Source organism: Mus musculus, chromosome 1 (assembly GCF_000001635.26).
Source record: "Mus musculus strain C57BL/6J chromosome 1, GRCm38.p6 C57BL/6J".
NCBI lineage: Eukaryota > Metazoa > Chordata > Mammalia > Rodentia > Muridae > Mus > Mus musculus.
In genome coordinates this window covers 55,073,342-55,092,078 of record NC_000067.6, presented here as the reverse complement: position 1 = coordinate 55,092,078, position 18,737 = coordinate 55,073,342, and the positions used below count along the sequence as shown (strand labels likewise).

Genomic DNA, 18,737 nt, shown 5'->3' with positions numbered 1-18,737 from the left:
CAGACCAAGCTGGCCTTGCATTCACAAGCCTCTCAGCCTCCTGAGTGCTGGGATAAAGGGATGAGCCATCTTTGCCTGGTCCTGTGCTTATTTTTTCCATACAAATTTTGGTTATGATTTGGAAATTAAGACATGCTCAGAAAACAAAATTTTCCAAAAATAAAAGCTTAAGGCCACCCCAATCGCTGTAACCAGAGGACTTGTACCACATGCTTCTCATACTTGTTTTACAATGCTGCTAACTTTACTTTCTGTCTGTTCCCTCCACCTCCAACTTTACACAGCCTTGGGTCACCCAGGAACTGTAAACTTCACGTGAAGTTGCAACTGAGAAAATGCCTTCATTAATTGGCCCATAGGAAAGTTGATGGCACAGAATCTTAATGATGGATGTGGGAAGCATCTCTGGGTCATGCCACCTCTCGGCAGGTGGCAGTGGGTTGTGTAAGGAAGCAGGCTGAGAAGGGGAGGAAGCTGTAACATTCCTCCATTGTCTTTGCTTCAGCTCTTGCCCAGTTTCCTGTAATACACTTGAAGCTGAGATGCACTTTCTTCTCCAAGTAGCATTTAGTCAGCAGTTTATTACAGGAATAGAATGTAAACTAAGACAGTATCTAAGTACAAGTTCCCGTGGCTTATATTATTCATCTATGTAATAATGCCAAATTCATCCCGAAAATTCATTTACCTAGAAAATCCTTATTTCTCAGAACTCTTAACTACGCAGCTTCCTTGGAAGAAAACGACCTTAAATTACCAAAGACTGTCCACTCATTTACATCATTTTATTTGGAAATGTTTGTAACAGTACAGTGAAACTAAAGGTCAGAGACAATGGCTGTCAGTTTAGGCATCATCTGTTTATTATAAAAGGGAGGCATGGAAATTATTTACATGATGAAATAGTTCAGACATCAGTGGAATGGCAGCTTCACGTGACACCATTTCAACAGTGATTTCAGTCGACATACTTTCCAAGAATGTCACTATCTCTAAATAAGAAATAATCCTGTGAATAAAGAGACTATTGGTTAAGATAGTCATAGCAAATATAACTCATTTTAAATTATTAGCTTTGCCGGGCAGTGGTGGCACACACCTTAATCCCAGCACTTGGGAGGCAGAGGCAGGTGGATTTCTGAGTTCGGGGCCAGCCTGGTTTACAGAGTGAGTTCCAGGACAGCCAAGGCTACACAGAGAAACCCAGTCTTGAACCACCCCCTCCCCCGAAATTAAAAAAAAAATAGATAAAATAAAAATTCTTAGCTTGACTTACCTTGTCATCTAGAACTACTTTGGTGCCTCCATATTCTGGGAGAAGAACTTTATCTCCAACTTTCACACTGACAGGCTCAATCTCTCCACTCTGATGAAAACAGTCACTTGTTAGCCAAGAGTCTGCTTGTCTTGTTCATTAGACACACAGTGAACTTTTTGTTTCAGTATGCACACCAGGGGCCTCCTGCCTCAGGTTTGTATTATAGGCATTAACCAGTCACATTAAACTCTGTAACTTTTAAATCACTAAATTAATGAAATGTGCCCAAACCAGTATGTTCTTAGGTACCTAATTAGTGGTTAAGCAATATAATTTACATTAAATATAGATCCCTACAATATAAGAATTGCATAGTTACAATATGAAGGAGACACTCACTAAAACTTCATTTCAGTGGACAACTAAGGCTGGCTAACTTTCTACTGTTAAATATTAACACACCCTGTAGACCAAGTAAAATAAAGCAGCTTGTACCACCAGACGGTAAATGATCATGTATGATTCCTTTCAACAAAAATTCGGCATTACCTTTCTCCGTTTAATATACATTTACTGACTGAATGCCCTTGTTATCTATCAAGAGACTGAAGTGGAATGTCTACTCCCCCTAATACTCTCGCGATTTAGTTAAGTAAAGAACACCCACAGTAGTTCCACCTCCCTTCTCAAGTCTCATGCCAACTAAAACTCAATGGTGTAAGATTAAAACTATTTCAGTGTCTGGGCTCCCCCACCCCTGCCACTTCACCCTTTCTTTTTGGGGAAGGGAGAGGGAGACAGGGTCTATATCAAAATTGACAGGCCATCAATTCCGGATCCTTCTACCTCAGCACTATACCCTTCTCCCAACCTGTGCTTAGAATTAGTTCTGTGCCTTATTAATAAATACCTCCTTCAGCTCTGAAATGGCCGTGGGGGTTTATCTACTTGCGCGATCTTTTTGTCTATTTAAAATTTGAAGAACAGGATATAAAATAGCTACAGAGGTTATTTCATATTGTAAGATTTTGTTTTACTTTTTTGGGACATGGTCTCATCCTGTACCTCCTGCTGGCCTAAAAAGATTCTACAGTCCACCTGCCTTAGGCTCCAAAGAACCTGGGCCACAGGCATGAGCCACCATCAAGGCAGGCACTTTTCAGCCTCTAGAGCTTGGGGCACTGCAGAGTTAGCTCAGTGGGTAAACAGGTAAGTAGACTTGCTATGAAAGTAGGGGAGCCCAAACCAGGATCCTAAAACTAGAGTAAAAAGGCTGTAACCCGCAACATGTTGAGGCCCAGAAACCAGACTAGTCAACACTTTACCCCAAAGGAGTAAGGTGGAGATGCCCCTGCTACACAGCATATAGACATGTGCAAACACGTCACACAAATACCTTTTGCCTTTCTTCAGAAACATAAAATAATTCTAAAACAATATAAAACAGTCATTTTCCTGAATGGGAGGTTCTTTGTGAATTGAAATTTGACTTGAAATTCTTCCCCCCAAAAATGCCATTGTAATTCATTTTTTTAATTACCAAAGGAATTCCCCTCCTTCCACATCACACTGGAATTCAGTACCACTCCAGGGGCACCAGTTTACCTTTCCTTTCCCTCCTGACCCCACAGCCACGACCGTTGCTTGCAACACTTTTCCTTGAGACTTTTCTGGAAGCATAATGCCACCTTTGGTTACAGTTTCGGCAGCACTCCTTTCAACCAATACTCTGTCAAAGAGCGGAAGAAACTTCCTAAAAGCTTGTCCAGCCTGTGGAGAGAAATGTGATCAAACAGAGTGTAAGTTCGAAGTGTCAGAACACGAACAGTTAAGACCACCGCAAGCCTTAACTCTCAACAGGTCAAAACTGACCTGTTCCAAAAAGGACAAGAAAATTCAAGTGTACTTTTAGAATATACTCAGTGTTCCACTCTATATAGGACAAACTGAGTTTCATTTCCCTGTCTGGTGTGTGTGTGTGTGTGGTGGTGGTGGTGGGGGGGGGTCTTCATTACTAATCAGCAATCGCCACCTTGATCTATTCCAAGGTCAAACATTTCTTTAATTTTTTTAAAAATTCGAATAACGGGGGAGTGGCGTCACTTTTCGAGCCTGGATCTTAGTCTTTCTCCAACATAGGACACATCCACTGAAGCCCTGCCAGGGCAGGTGGGCTTCTGCGTGTGCATCGGGTTCCCGCCCCCTGCCCCAGACGCTTTGTCGCACACGTGCGTGCGGCAAAGCCATGGTGGAGAGAGAAATGGCCTCGCTTCTGCAGAGCCATGGGCGGACACCGGACACTGACCAGACCCCGGACCCCTGTCCTATTAGTCCCAAAGCGCACAAGGGTTCGCCGTGGGCCGCAGGCCGAACTGGACCCGCAGGCCTGCCAACCACGAGACACTCACCATGACTCTCGCCTTCGCCGCCACCACCGCAGCTCCGGACTCTGAACTCGGGCCGCTGCTGCAAGGAGAGTCCTGCTGGCCGGCTGGGACACGTGAAAAGGCCGCGCAGCGCGCAGGCGCACTCAGCCCCCCGAGCGTGAGAGGGGGCGGCCACGCCGACGCGCGCGCCGATTGGTGGCGAGGGCTCCGCGCAAGGGGGCCGACGCGGGCGGCCGGAGGCGGAAGAAAAGGGGAGCACTTTCTAGGCTTTTCCAGGCCGGCCGCCGAGGTGAAAGAACGAGCCCCCCTCCCGGAAATGACGCCACTTGACCTTTCACCCACGGGACGCGCGGGGCCTTCCGGAAGGTTCTAGAACGGACCGTGGCCCAGGAACCAGCGTAGGGCGGCGGGAGAGGGCTGAGGCCGCAGAGCTGAGGCGGCTCTGGTACGGAGGGCGGGGCCGCGCGCGCCGCATGCAGATTGCAGGGCCCCGGCGTGGGAGAGAGCGGGGGGCGCGCGCGCGCACACGCGGGGCCGCGGGGCGGGGCGGGGAGGGAGGGGACTCGGGCTCATTGCGGTGCGCGCCCAGAGCTGGGTCCCTCACTCGCCGCAGACGGCCTGCCTCGCCTCGTGCTCTCCTGCCGCCGCCCCGCAGGTACGCGGCCTCGGCGTGCAGGGCGCCCCGGCGCTCGCGGGGGGCTGCTTGCAGCGCGGACCGAGCACGGAGGACTAGGGGGAGAAGTCTGGCAGCGACGCCGCAGGCTCGGCTCACTTGTCCAGGCCCAGCGGGGCCACGCTGGTTTCATCACGTGTGGCGGGGACCACGCGATCCAGGCCGAGCGCCGGAGCAAGGGCGGGCTAGGGTGGAAGCAACTTGGGCCCTCTGGTGCCACCTGCGCCTGGCGCACTGCAGGACTCTGTGGGAGGGTGGTCGGGGTCCTTTAGTCCCCGGTGGCCGCGGCGGTCCGGTGTTCACTTTGACCTTGCTCGGGGCTCCTGGTCGGGAAGACACGTGGGGCCGCGAGGCTGGACTGACCTACTGTCTTTTCCTCCGGCCTTGCTAGCTGCTGTGTTACCGTAGCTTCGGGTGGATACCTGGCGACACACTCAGAGGGTTTTGCACCGTCATGAGTACTTCTGTAGTTCTCTAGGCAATTGCATTTAGAACCTGCCTTGCTTGCACCAACTTGATTTTTTTCCTTTGGACACTTTTCGGAGTGGATCTGCTCCCAAGGCCGCTTTGGCAGTGAAAGATTAACTTGAGAGGGCAGAGTGGGTGGCCATGGGGATGTGGTTTTCTGTGCTTTGTGCTTATGCTGTTGGTCAGGCTTGGGGTCAGCCTCCATGATCAGTTGGCTAGCAGATTATGCCCTGAATCTGCAGCGCCCAGGCATGGTGGTTAGCAGAGGACAGCCCAGCTCCAATCTAGCCTCCCATGTTTTGAAGCACCGTTGGACAAGTTTGTAGTGATTTTTCTTTTTTCCTTCCCCAGAAATGCTTCGACTACCCACAGTCCTTCGCCAGATGAGACCAGTGTCCCGGGCACTGGCTCCTCATCTCACTCGGGCCTATGCCAAAGATGTAAAATTTGGTGCGGACGCTCGAGCCTTAATGCTTCAAGGTGTAGACCTTTTAGCAGATGCTGTAGCTGTTACAATGGGGCCAAAGGTACCAGTATACTTAAATGGTGTTAAAGAATATAGTAGCTGCAAGACAGCAATTTGTTATCAAGTTTTGTGAAAAATCTAATTTGCATGTGGTACAACTTAGTGGTCTAGAGGTGTTATTTAGTCAGGAGGTCTATTGGTCATTCTACCACCATGGTGTCCTTACTACTGCTCCAGGCGATTTGGGGGACTTTTGTACATTGTGATGTAATAGAGTAGTAATATCTCAAGGAGGATTTTCAAACTATAGTCATGATTTTGTGCATGCTTGCATTAAATTTTGGATCTCGTCCCAGTAGTTAGAGGGTATAGAGGGGAAAGTACAACTTAAGTCTAATAATACCTCAAAGTATATAGCTGTAATGTGAGAGTTCACTCATTGTGCTGAAATACTCCAACACATAAGGCAAAATGCACTAGCATAGAATCATTGGTTTCTGTGTTTTTTGTTTTGTTTTTTTAAGTAACTAAACCTTTTTTTTTCAAGATTTATTTATTATATGTAAGTACACTGTAGCTGTTTTCAGGCACACCAGAAGAGGGTGTCAGATCTCATTACGGGTGGTTGTGAGCCACCATGTGGTTGCTGGGATTTGAAGGTTGCTGGGACCTTCGGAAGAGCAGTCAGTGCTCTTACCCGCTGAGCCATCTTTACAAACTTTACTTTATGGGCTTTGTTGTTTGGGGGTTTTGTTTTTAAGACAGCATTTCTCCGGTAGCCTAGACTGTCCTGAGACTCAGAGCGATCCATCCACCAGCTTCTGCAACACATATCACCAGACTGTTTTCACTTGCCCTTGGGAGAAAACCTTTGTGGTCTTCCATTCGTCCCTTCATTGTACACCTCGTGATTGCTACAATTTTCACATTGCAAAAAAATTGTCCAGTTTTTGCTTTTGAGAGAGTCTCACTAGCTTAGTCTGAGTTCTAACTCCCTTGTGGCAAGGCTGTCCTTGAACAACTTACATCTCAAGTGTAGGAATTCAGTATTATACTCACAGGGTCTCTAACCATAGCTGGCCAAGTCAGCCTTGAACTCAGAGCAGTGCTAAGATCAGAGGTTGTGATCACACATTTGTGTGGCTGAATAGGGAGCTATAGTACTTTGAGGACACCATTGGATGTGGTGCACAGTCATTTTAAATTAATGCTAAACTGGTCTAAAGAGCTGCATAATCCCAACACTCAGGAGGCTTAGGCTGGTAGTTCTCTAAGTTTCAGGAAAGCATGGCAACAATAGAAATCCTGTCTTGAAAAACAAAACAACAAAAAAACCTGCATCTTTTTTTTTTTTCTCGTATTTTCCTCAATTACATTTCCAATGCTATCCCAAAAGTCTTCCACACATGCACCCCCCCCCCCAAAACCTGCATCTTTAAGAACTGTTTACATAGCTCAAGACAATAGAAGTTTGGTTCAAATCCAAAAGTTGCCAATACTTGTTGGTGTCATATTTGAAGTTTTTTATTGAGCGAACCAGAAAAGCACATTATCTTACTGGCTGATATTTAGTGAATGAATTTTAAAGCAAAACATGTTTTAAAAATAGTTCATAAGCAGGGCTGTAGTGGTAGTGGTGCATGCCTCTAATTCCAGCTAGCCTTTAGGAGGCAGAGGCAAGCAGATCTTTGTGTTTTGTGAGTTTGAGGACAGGAAAGGCTACACAGAAATGTCCTGTCTCAGAAAACAAAATAAACCTAGGTCATAGCCAAAACTCAAGTGCAAATGATGTGAAGAGTGTTCTGGGATTTGGCGATTAACATCTGTGCTTTCTTGTTTTATGGGTGGCATCTGTTAGTACCAGGGAATTCCTGTTGTGCTTCATTCAATGTTGGACTCCTGGCAAATGATCAGTGCTCATTTTTTATAGACCTAAGATGGTTGATTAACGTGGCTTTGAGATTCATGTTGCAGGATGGTTAAAAATGACAAATTTGAGGGTTATCATTGAGGGTTGCTTTTTTTTTCCCTGTCGCTGTAGGGAAGAACTGTGATTATTGAACAGAGTTGGGGAAGTCCCAAAGTAACAAAAGATGGGGTCACTGTTGCAAAGTCAATTGATTTAAAGGATAAATACAAAAATATTGGAGCTAAACTTGTTCAGGACGTTGCCAATAACACAAACGAAGAGGCTGGGGATGGCACCACCACTGCCACTGTTCTGGCACGATCTATTGCCAAGGAGGGCTTTGAGAAGATCAGCAAAGGGGCTAATCCAGTGGAAATCCGGAGAGGTAAGAGTATATCATTGATCTTATCCTGTAAAGAATTCTGTTGTCTTTATCTTTGTCCTTTTTATTACATTCGTTGTAGAGTTTGTGAGTGTTCATTCTTGGTGGAATTGCCCTTTCCTTACTTATGTGGGTTTCCAAGGTGGAACTGAGGCTTCATTCAGGCTTGTGGGTCAAGTACTTTTATCCCCTAGACCATCTTCCACATCTTGTTTTTTAACTTGTCTCAATTAATGGAAGTGAAAATTCAGGGTTCTCTGTAGACCAGGCTAGTTAGCTTCAAACTCAGAGATCTGCCTGCTTCTTCTGCCTTCAGAGTGCTAGGATTAAAGGTGGGCACTACCACACCCAGACCAAGACCCTGTACTCTTAACCTTTAAGCTATCTCTGCAGCCAAGAATGAGTAGGTCTTAGCCTTCCCTGGCATGGTGTCCTGTATAAATACATGCTGGTCTCAAATTTTTAGCCATTCTGTCTTAGTCTTTAGTCTTAGTCAGGTACTGGGATTACAGGTGTGAGCCACCACACAACATCTAGGTCAAGTTTTCAAAATGTTGTTGGTTTTCAACTTAATTATGAAATTCTGAGATTGATTGAGTGCATACTGTGTTGTTTGGTACAGTTAGGAGAGTGCTGGCACGAGGTTACATGTAAATGTTAAAAGAGTCTGTAAGTTTATACTTGGGGACCTTGATAAGCATTGTTAGTAACATACATTCTTGAACTAGGTGTGATGTTGGCTGTGGATGCTGTAATTGCTGAACTTAAGAAACAGTCTAAACCTGTGACAACCCCTGAAGAAATTGCTCAGGTAAGAATTTTACTAATTCAACCTATAGACCAGGTTGGCCTTGAACTCAAATTCCCCTGCCTCTGCCTCTGCCTCCAGAGTGTTTGGCTCATCACTGCCATGCCTACTAATTTGGATCTTAATAGGTGGCTTGTTGTTGTAGTTGTATGTGGCTGTAAGTAAGATTTGTGTTATTGTGCAGATATTCTTAGTGATATCAGTGTACTCTGTGCTGCGTGGGTTCAAACCTAGCCCTTGAAGCATAGCAGACAAGTATTTTTTTGTGTGTGCACCATATGCATGCCTGAACCCGTAGAAGGAGATGTTAGAGACAGTTGCCAGCCACTGTGTGGATGCTGGGTACTGACCTGAACAACAGCAAGTCATCTTAACCACTGAGCCATCTCTCCAGCCCCTTTAGTTTATTTATTCTTACTTTGTCAGATAATGGAAGGACTGAGGGTGTGTCTCCATTTAACCAGGACTTCATTAAAATTACTATTAACTGTAAAGTACTAGTATAGAGTGTCAAAGTTGAAAATACTAATCAGTATTTAATTTTGAAGTAACTTGGTTATTTCAGGTTGCTACAATTTCTGCAAATGGAGACAAAGACATTGGGAACATCATTTCTGATGCAATGAAAAAGGTTGGAAGAAAGGGTGTCATCACAGTGAAGGCAAGTATGGGATTTGATACGTTTTGATAGTACCTTCAATGGGGTATCTGTCACCTGTTTTCCAAATAAAAAACTTGAATCTCTTGTTTGTGCCCACACAATTCATTCCTCTGTCTTAACATCTGTAGTATGTGCTCACCATTAGTCTGAATCGGGAGCTTTGCCTCTTAACAATGAATTCATCTAACTTATTAGCTCTCCGCTAGCTGTAAATAGGCTGGTGCTTCACTCTGTAATCCTGGCTGGCCTGGAACTCTTAAGCTTCAACCTTAGAGGGATCCCTCTATCATCTCATGGGGACTAAAGGCATGTGCTCCTGTGCTCAGCTTTAGTGTGTGTCTTGAGATTTTGGTGGGAGTGTAGTTAAAGGTGCTGTGCAGCATTTCCATGTTGAACCCCTTAATGCCTATGCCATCTCTTGCTAGTTAGGTATATAATTTCAAGTGTTGGGTTTGCTCATGTTTATGAGACAGGGTCTTAACTTTGTAGATAGTCCAAAATAGGCTTGTGTTTGTTTTAAAAGATTTTTATTTTCTATGTATGAGTGTTTGTCTGCACACATGTGTATGTATGTGCACCATATGTGTACTGGGGCCTTGGAACCCAGAAGAAACAGCAGAATCCCTGGAGGTTGAGAGCCATTATGTAGGTGTGAGAACCTAACCCGGTTCTATTCAAGAAAAGCAAATGGGGCTGGAAAGTTGAATGGCTCAGAGTTCAATCCCCAGCACCCACATGCTGGTTTATGACCATCTATAATGGGATTTGGTGCCCTCTTCTGGCACACAGGTGTACATGGAGATAGAGTACATAAAATACATAAAATAAGCATATCTTAAAGAGAAGAACAGCAAGTGTTCTTAACCCCTGAGCCATCTTTAGGTTTAACTGGCCTCTAATTCTTTGACTTTGTAGGATGGAAAAACCCTGAATGATGAGCTAGAAATTATTGAAGGCATGAAGTTTGATAGAGGATATATTTCCCCGTATTTTATTAACACATCAAAAGGTAAGAGCTGGTCCAGAGATGAAATCTTTACACTATACTTTAAGCTATAAACTTACTGTCAGCTGTAGGCAGTGGATGTGGGTGGTACAATAAAAATTGTGATATTTCAAAACATTAATGATTCAGTAAATGAAGAAAAGATCATGAGTTACTGGTCTCATTGTGGAAGTAAATTGTTAATTTTCTCAGTACTGTTAGAATTTGGTTTTACTGCTCTCTGTATTTACAGGTCAAAAGTGTGAATTCCAAGATGCCTATGTCTTGTTGAGTGAAAAGAAAATTTCCAGTGTTCAGTCCATTGTCCCTGCTCTTGAAATTGCTAATGCTCATCGGAAGCCATTGGTCATAATCGCCGAAGACGTTGACGGAGAAGCTCTAAGCACGCTGGTTTTGAACAGGTAATAGATTGGGTTGTTATGTTTTTAGGTAGAAGGTGAATGCTGTTGCTTTTTAAAATTAATTCCCTGTTTTGCTTGTGTGTCTTAGAGGTGTAGTGTATGATATAGTGCTCTATGCATTATGAGTCCATCTTAAAGCGGTCTCAAATGTGCATAATCCCTGAGCCGCTGCTTCCCACAGCCTCCCAGAGAGAACTATACGTGTCTTTTAACACTGGTATGGTTAGTACTGACTCACAACTGTGTCTGCAATATAAGGGCAGCATTTGTTTAAGAAGGGGATCTGCTTGGAACAAGATTTGATGAGTAGAGGTCCCCATCTTGTCTTTTTTCAGACCAGGAGTTGTGGGAAAAGAGTAGGATTGGGATAGAGTTATATAGTACTAATAGTTGTATATAGTACTAGAACTTACCAGGAACTAAATTAGATGCTTTCTCCCAACTCCCCCTTCAGTTTACATCTTACACAGTTAAATGTTCTTTACAGGCTAAAAGTTGGTCTTCAGGTTGTGGCAGTCAAAGCTCCAGGATTTGGGGACAATAGGAAGAACCAGCTTAAAGATATGGCTATTGCTACTGGTGGTGCAGTAAGTAAATCTTGTCATACTGCTTTGCTTAGTGATGTCTATGCTTCCAGGCTGCAAATACAATGTATACTTCATAAATAGATAGGACTGTTGCTAAGTAATTTATTTATTTATTTATTTGGGTTTTTGGAGACAGGGTTTCTCTGTATAGCCCTGGCTGTCCTGGAACTCACTTTGTAGACCAGGCTGGCCAAGAACTCAGAAATCCACCTGCCTCTGCCTCCCGAGTGCTGGGATTAAAGGCGTGCGCCACCACGCCTGGCTTGCTATTTTTTTGCTTGGTACACAGGTATTGGATTAAGGTCATGTTTCTAACTTGCTGAGCCTGGCGTGAGAATGGACATAGTTAAACATTCTTCTCAAAACTTTAAGTGATTTTGTTCTGGTATACCAGTGGTCTTGACATCTCAAAGAAAAACAGCATTTCTTTTTCTGGATATTTTAAGCTTTATGTATATGGATGTTTTGTCTGCCTGTTTGTATGGTGTATGCATACCAGAAGGCGTCCATCCAGTCCCATAGGACTGCAGTTTATAGACAGTTGCAAGCTGCCATGTTGCAACTTGAACTCAGGACACCTGGAAGAGCAGAATAGCCTTCCAGTGCTCTTGACTGCTGAGACATCTTGCTAGCCCTGAAAAGCTGTTTCTTCTTACAAAATATCTGTGACATATAGTAATAAGCCTGGTATAATGGAAGCCACTAATAGCACACTGCTTTTATAGGTGTTTGGAGAAGAGGGGTTGAATCTAAATCTTGAAGATGTTCAAGCTCATGACTTAGGAAAAGTTGGGGAGGTCATTGTCACCAAAGATGATGCCATGCTTTTGAAAGGAAAAGGTGACAAAGCTCACATTGAAAAACGTATTCAAGAAATCACTGAGCAGCTAGACATCACAACTAGTGAATATGAAAAAGAAAAGCTGAACGAGCGACTTGCTAAACTTTCAGATGGAGTAGCTGTGTTGAAGGTAAGACTGACTTGCCGGTAAACATTTTAGGCTGAGTATCGTGATACTGGTTCTGTGGTATTTACCAATAGTAACTAAATGAATATCTCCTTTCCCAGAATTTTTAGTTTGTTTTGTTTTTTGAGTGTGCATATGACCAAACTTTCCATAGAGTACATGTAGCAATCGGGGGCAACTACCAGCAGTTGGTCATCTACCTTTCCACTGTGATTCCAGGAATACTCAGGCCATTGGCTTGCAGGGCAAGCAAGACCTTTGGCCCATTTGGGTTATATCCCAATGCCTTCTGAGCCATAAATAGGCATCTATCCCCTACTGGTATTATGCATGAGTATGAAACCGTTCTTGTGCTGTGTTGTGCAGTCTACCCCTACCCAATTTCCCAGTCTCGCTCTTTTCTCTTTCCTTTTTCTCTGTGTAACCCTGACTGTCCTGGAACTCATTCTGTTCACTCTATAGACAGGATTTTCAGTCCTAGAACTCAATTAGTAGACCAGGCTATCCTTGAACTGAAAATCCATCTGCCTTTGCCTCCCAAGTGCTGGGATTTAAGGCATGTGCACTGCTGTTTGGCTAGTATCCTTTTCTCACACAGCAGTACAGCTTGTGTGGGGAGGTTCAGGATTTTGTCAGTGGGACACATTATAATATATATGTTATTCTAGAGTTGCTTCTTTTGTTGTTGCTTTTGTTTTGAACTCTGCTGTAGCCCTAGCTGGCCTCAGTTGGTGTAACCCACCTGCTTTAGCCTCTCAACTGCAGGGGTCATGACTTACATGATGCTGTACCCAGCTTATGTCTGCATTCTAGGTGGCTTTAGGTGGTCATTGAATGGGAAAGGTCATGCTAACTGGAATTTCTTAATCTCTAGGTTGGAGGAACAAGTGATGTTGAAGTGAATGAGAAAAAAGACAGAGTTACTGATGCTCTCAATGCTACAAGAGCAGCTGTTGAAGAAGGCATTGTTCTAGGAGGGGGCTGCGCTCTGCTTCGGTGCATCCCAGCCTTGGATTCATTAAAGCCTGCTAATGAAGACCAGAAAATAGGTAAAGATCATCTTTCAAATGAGTTTGTGGCCTCATTCTTATTGAAAAGTATTGTTGATTAGCAATGTAACACATTTTACAGGGGGAATTATTTCACCTATGGTAGGATTGGATAAGTCTTCTCATTTACTAAACTCTTGTTTTCTTTTTAATTATTTTGTGTGTGTTGGGGGGTGCATTTTGCCTTCATGTCTTGTGTGCTATGCATTTACAGTATTCTCTGGGCCAGAAGGGAGCATTAGGTAGCCTGGACCTGGAGTTACATTGGTGCTAAGGATTAAACTAAGTCCTCTGGCTCCCCAGAAAGAGAAGACAAAGCAAATTTGTAAAAATGTGTTTGTTTTATAGGTATAGAAATTATTAAAAGAGCACTTAAAATTCCTGCAATGACGATTGCTAAGAATGCAGGTGTTGAAGGATCTTTGATAGTTGAGAAAATTCTGCAGAGTTCCTCAGAAGTTGGTTATGACGCCATGCTTGGAGATTTTGTGAACATGGTGGAAAAAGGGATCATTGATCCAACAAAGGTAAGTGATTCAGCATTTCATACACACTGGATGTCTTGCTCTCTGCATGGTTTTTATTCATAAATTATTTTACTAAAATTTTTTCTAGGTTGTGAGAACTGCCTTACTGGATGCTGCTGGGGTGGCCTCCTTGCTAACTACAGCCGAAGCTGTAGTGACAGAAATTCCTAAAGAAGAGAAGGACCCTGGAATGGGTGCAATGGGTGGCATGGGAGGGGGTATGGGAGGCGGCATGTTCTAACTCCTAGAGTAGTGCTTTGCCCTTATCAATGAACTGTGACAGGAAGCTCAAGGCAGGTTCCTCACCAATAACTTCAGAGAAGTCACCTGGAGAAAATGACTGAAGAGAAGGCTGGCTGACCACTGTAATCATCAGTTACTGGTTTCCTTTGACGATATATAATGGTTTACTGCTGTCATTGTCCATGCCTACAGATAATTTATTTTGTATTTTTGAATAAAGACATTTGTACATTCCTGATGCTGGGTGCAAGAGCCATATACCAGTGTCCTGCTTTCAACTTAAATCACTGAGGCATCTCTACTGTTCTGTGAGCATCAGGACTGTAGCGCTGTGTCACCACATGAGAGTTCAGAAGCAGCCTTTCTGTGGAGGGTGGGAATGATTGTGTACAAAGTAGAGAAGTATCCAATTATGTGACAACCTTTGTGTAATAAAATTTTGTTTAAAGTTTCTGGTTGTGTTACCCTTTCCATGGTCTTGATGGGAGAAATGAAAGCCAATCAGAGGAGCACAGTTGGGTATATAGAAACAGTCCACCTATAGTCTGTAGTCTCTTGCTTTTCCTTGGAGATAGGATTATTGCTTCGTGAGGTTTTACAGAAGGCACAACACTGGTTAGCTTGACTGATTTGGAGAGTATCATAAGTGATCATAAAGGAGTTTAGTCTTTCCTTACCATTTTGAAGTTTATGCCATAGTAAAAAGACTTAATGAGCAACTTAACATTTTAACCAGTCTTCAGTACTTGAATTTTTAAGTGAGTCTAGAATTACCAGAGATCTAGCCAAGCAAATAAGCACTATGAGGTTTAATCCCCCAACCCTCACTTTACCCTCAAAGAGTGAAGATTATTCATTTCTTGGTGTAAAAGAAACAAGAGGGCCAGATAGCAGGATGCAGAGCACCAGAAATAGTCTGAAGTCAGTTGGCCATTCTGTGAAAGCAAAAGCTGGTTGTAATTCCACAAAGGGTTTATTTGAGTAAAGGATGGAAATTTCCAGAATAGAACAAATAAGCCAGAAATGAAAAGGGGGAGCAAACACTAGTTCTTTAGTTAGTTTAGCTGTGGAAATGTACTTGCATCTACTTCAAAAATGAGTAACCAAGAGGAAAGGAACCTTGATGTACACTGCTTTGTCTGAAAAAATGCAATGGAGTGTTTCCACTGGCAGAGACCCCAGGGAAATGTGAGTGGGTCCGAAACCCTTCCAAAGTAACTGCCTGGCCTGATCTCATAGCTGCAGGTAGTCTGGTCTAAGTCAACCTGGAAGTAACAGGAAGTGCTTAAGGGCATTTTGATTGGTTCCCGCCCCCACTCCTTGCTATCCTGGTGACTGTAGACCATGCTGTTTCCCAAATACTGGGATTGAATATGTGTGCCAGTATTGCCTAGCCTTAATTTTTTTTTTAAGATTTATTTATTATATGTAAGTACACTGTAGCTGTCTTCAGACACTCCAGAAGAGGGAGTCAGATCTCATTACGGATGGTTGTGAGCCACCATGTGGTTGCCGGGATTTGAACTCTGGACCTTCGGAAGAGCAGTGCTCTTACCCACTAAGCCATCTCACCAGCCCAGCTTTAATTTTTATTATTAAACTTTTAAAAGTTTATTTTTAGCTGGATATGGTGAGGTATGCCTTCCATCCCAGCACTGAGGAGGCAGATCTCTTGAGTTTGAAGTCAGTGAATCCCAGGACAGCCAGAGCTACAGAGAAATCAGTCTTGAAACCTTGCCTTGAACTGAGGTTGGACTCTCCCATGATGATGGTTAATATTAACATGAAATAAAAAAAAGCCAGTGGTGACACATGCCTTTAATCCTAGTACCCAGGGGGTAGTAGAAGCCAGATCTCTGAGTTTTGAGACCAGCTTGGTCTACAAATTGAGTTTCAGGACAGTCAGGGTTACACAGGGAAATCTTGTCTAGGAGAGAAAAATGAAAAAAAAAAAAAACAACAGAAAACCAACTTGAAGGGCATTACAACCAACTAGGAGACAAACCTCTCAGCATGCATTGTGGTCTTTTCTTGATTAGGTTATCAAAGAGAACCACCCACCCTGACATTGTAGAACCATCCCTGCGCTTGGGTCCTAGGCATTATCAAAAGGGGAAAGCCAGTTGACCTTGTGTTTTATCACTCTCAACGTCCTGATTGGATACAACTGTCTGAAACGCCTCATGATTTCACCTTACACTTCATCTCAAACTGGGAGCCAACTGCTTTTATCTAAGTCAATGGGAAACTATCTGCAATGCACAGAAAGGTATAGAAATTGCCCTACAGAGGCAGTCTTTCTTTCACTAAGCACAAGGTGAAATAGTAACTGGTGGGTTGAATAAAAGAATGGCCCCAAGATGAGCAGTCTCAACTAACCTGGACCTCTGAGATCTCAGACACTGAGCCACCAACCAGGCGGCATTCACAAGCTGGTCCCAGGTCCCCAACACATATACAGCAGAGGACTGCCTAGTCTGGCCTCAGTGAGAGAAGATGGGCCTAACCTTTGAGAAACTGGAGGCCCCAGAGAGTGGGGAGGTGGACTTGCAACTTAGTTTTAATTTATGATGACATTTTTTTTTTCCTTTTTGAGTGTCTTATATGTAGCCCTCGCTGGTTAGATCTTCCTCTCAAGTGCTGATTAGAATTCCTTTAACTCTATTGGCAGAATGGCATGCCCTGCACCCTCTGCTGCATAAATCAGGTGTGTGGTTCAGACCTATAATCCCAGCACTGAGGCAAGGGCAGGATGACCAGGAGTTCAAGGTCATCCTAAAATACATAGTGAGTTCAGGGTTATATATAGATATAACCTGGAAAACATAAAAACTTGATTTAGATTCACTTTATATTTACTGAATGCTTATCACACATCAGCAGCCCTCACACATTAGGTAATGAAGGCATTTCCAAGGCACAGACTCCTAAAAAGAAAAGTGAATTAATTAAGAATTAAGAACAGTTCGCAGTGCAGGAAGACTGGGACAAGATGTGTGTACATGACACACTGGTCTTTCCAGGATTCCTCTGCCTTTTTTCTTTTTGGGACAATTTTACACATGGGAATCTTCTATACAAGTTGTTCTGGGTTGTTTGTTTGTTTGTTTTGATGACCCAAAGTTTAAGGTTGCTTGTATGAGCATGACTTGAGGAGTTTTTATTTTTATTTTTTACTGGATCATGAGTAATGTACCAGTGAGTACACAGTGAAAAAAATGACACCCTCTCCCTCCCTCCTCAGCAAGCATTAACTGCCAATAGTCTGTTAGGAATAGTCTGTTAGGAAGGGGTTGGCGCTCAGGAGCCCCTCCCCCATCCATCCGTGATGGAATGTGGATTTCCTCCACCTTGTACAGCTATGAGTTCCTGAGTGCAGAGGCCATGTCTTGTCCAGATGTTCCTCCAGCACTCTTATCTCCTAGTTCATAGTCTTTCTACTCTTTCACACAAAATGTCCCCTGAGCCCTTAGAGGGTAATGTAGAGGTCTCACTTAGCATAAAACACTTGAGCCACTCTCAGAAGTCTAACATATAAATCTCTGTATTAACTACCACTCATGGCACAAAGAAGATACTCTGACGAAAAGTGGCACAAATCCACAAGTAAACATAACTCCGTAGAAGGCAATTTGACAGCAGCCTATTTAGCAAATTAGAGTAGGATAGAGTATCAGGATTATGCTCCTACCCTGCGCTCCCAGGGCAAGGAGATGGCTCAAAGGATAAAGTGCTGGCTGTACATGCATGAGGACCAGTATTTTTTGGATCTCTGGCATCCATGTAAAAAGTCAGACAGAGATGGCAACATCTGGAATCCCAGCACTTGAGAGGCAGAGACAGATATCCCTGGGCATCCCATATAGCTCCACTAGCCAGAATCAGTGGGCTCCGGGTTCAGCAAGAGACTGCTACAATTTTATCGAAAGGACCCAGATGTAGCTGTCTCTTGTGAGACTATGCCGGGGCCTAGCAAACACAGAAGTGGATGCTCACAGTCAGCTAATGGATGGATCACAGGGCTCCCAATGGAGGAGCTAGAGAAAGAACCCAAGGAGCTAAAGGGATCTGCAACCCTATAGGTGGAACAACATTATGAACTAACCAGTACCCCGGAGCTCTTGACTCTAGCTGCATATGTATCAAAAGATGGCCTAGTCGGCCATCATTGGAAAGAGAGGCCCATTGGACACGCAAACTTTATATGCCCCAGTACAGGGGAACGCCAGGGCCAAAAAGGGGGAGTGGGTGTGTAGGGGAGTGGGGGTGGGTGGGTATGGAGGACTTTTGGTATAGCATTGGAAATGTAAATGAGCTAAATACCTAATAAAAAATGGAAAAAAAAAAAGAGACTGCTACAATAGCATGAAGAGCCATCAAGGAAGACACCCAGGGTCAACAACAGACCACCATATGCACACATGGTAGCTCAAATTTAGTGTTAGCATTTGGGAAGCTGACCAAGAGCCTCAGTAATGAGAGCATCTCCCGTGCCACATCGTGAGTTCCAGGCCAGCCTGGGTTAATGACATCCCATTAACACTAGATCAAATACCAAAGCTCAAATCAAATGCAAGGGACACAATTATACACAGGTCACTTTGCTCTGGCCGTGTGTGCCTTACCTACAAGTGGGAGATCCTGTTTCACTTGTTAAAAGCACAACTCAAGTCCATGTGAGCAGACCAGTGTGAGCTCCTCAAAACCACACAGCCAGTGCCTGGGAGGGAGTGACTGAGCAGAGACTAGAGCAAATTCCCACAAGCACCAATTATAGCTGAAAGCACTGTGGCTGGAAGTTTAGTATGCAGAGGTGATTTGGTTGCAGAGTGAAAGGAAGGGAGAGAATACTGAGTAAAGAATGTGTTCAGTTCAGATTTCTCTGTCTCTATGGAAGGTTTTCCCCTTGTTCTGGCAGTGCTGAGGATCAAATTGGGGATGAAT

General features: G+C 43.9%; 2 protein-coding genes across 3 annotated transcripts; one reads left to right on the top strand and one right to left on the bottom strand.

The window, feature by feature from the left end:
• Window positions 1–761: 761 nt before the first annotated feature.
• Window positions 762–3,931, bottom strand: Hspe1 (heat shock protein 1 (chaperonin 10)). The gene is made up of 4 exons (NM_008303.4): window positions 3,667–3,931; window positions 2,864–3,028; window positions 1,277–1,366; window positions 762–1,009 (listed from the first exon to the last, which is right to left on the bottom strand). Exons 1-4 carry the CDS (start codon window positions 3,667–3,669, stop codon window positions 959–961), a joined length of 309 nt encoding a protein of 102 aa, NP_032329.1. The 5' UTR covers window positions 3,670–3,931; the 3' UTR covers window positions 762–958.
• Window positions 3,836–14,246, top strand: Hspd1 (heat shock protein 1 (chaperonin)). 2 transcript variants are annotated; one of them, NM_001356512.1, is made up of 12 exons: window positions 3,836–4,090; window positions 5,138–5,313; window positions 7,294–7,546; window positions 8,272–8,354; window positions 8,917–9,012; window positions 9,928–10,021; window positions 10,251–10,419; window positions 10,907–11,006; window positions 11,732–11,977; window positions 12,849–13,023; window positions 13,372–13,550; window positions 13,639–14,246. In NM_001356512.1, the coding sequence occupies exons 2-12, from the start codon at window positions 5,140–5,142 to the stop codon at window positions 13,789–13,791; spliced, it is 1,722 nt and encodes a 573-aa protein (NP_001343441.1). In that variant the 5' UTR covers window positions 3,836–4,090; window positions 5,138–5,139; the 3' UTR covers window positions 13,792–14,246. The 2 variants fall into 2 exon arrangements, with proteins under 2 accessions (NP_001343441.1, NP_034607.3); NM_010477.4 differs by lacking the exon at window positions 3,836–4,090 and adding an exon at window positions 4,147–4,300 and having other exon boundaries at window positions 13,639–14,245.
• The last annotated feature ends 4,491 nt before the right edge of the window (window positions 14,247–18,737 follow it).

Bases quoted from the DNA above. Each gene is read 5' to 3' on its own strand.
- Hspe1 (NM_008303.4), bottom strand. The intron at 1,367-2,863 runs GTAAACTGGTGC...TGTTTTCATCAG, and splicing joins GGTCAGGAGGGAAAGGAAAG to AGTGGAGAGATTGAGCCTGT. The intron at 1,010-1,276 runs GTAAGTCAAGCT...CTTTATTCACAG, and splicing joins AAGTAGTTCTAGATGACAAG to GATTATTTCTTATTTAGAGA.
- Hspd1 (NM_001356512.1), top strand. From the start codon at position 5,140: ATGCTTCGACTACCCACAGTCCTTCGCCAGATGAGACCAGTGTCCCGG. The intron at 9,013-9,927 runs GCAAGTATGGGA...TTGACTTTGTAG, and splicing joins AGGGTGTCATCACAGTGAAG to GATGGAAAAACCCTGAATGA. The intron at 10,420-10,906 runs GTAATAGATTGG...TGTTCTTTACAG, and splicing joins AGCACGCTGGTTTTGAACAG to GCTAAAAGTTGGTCTTCAGG.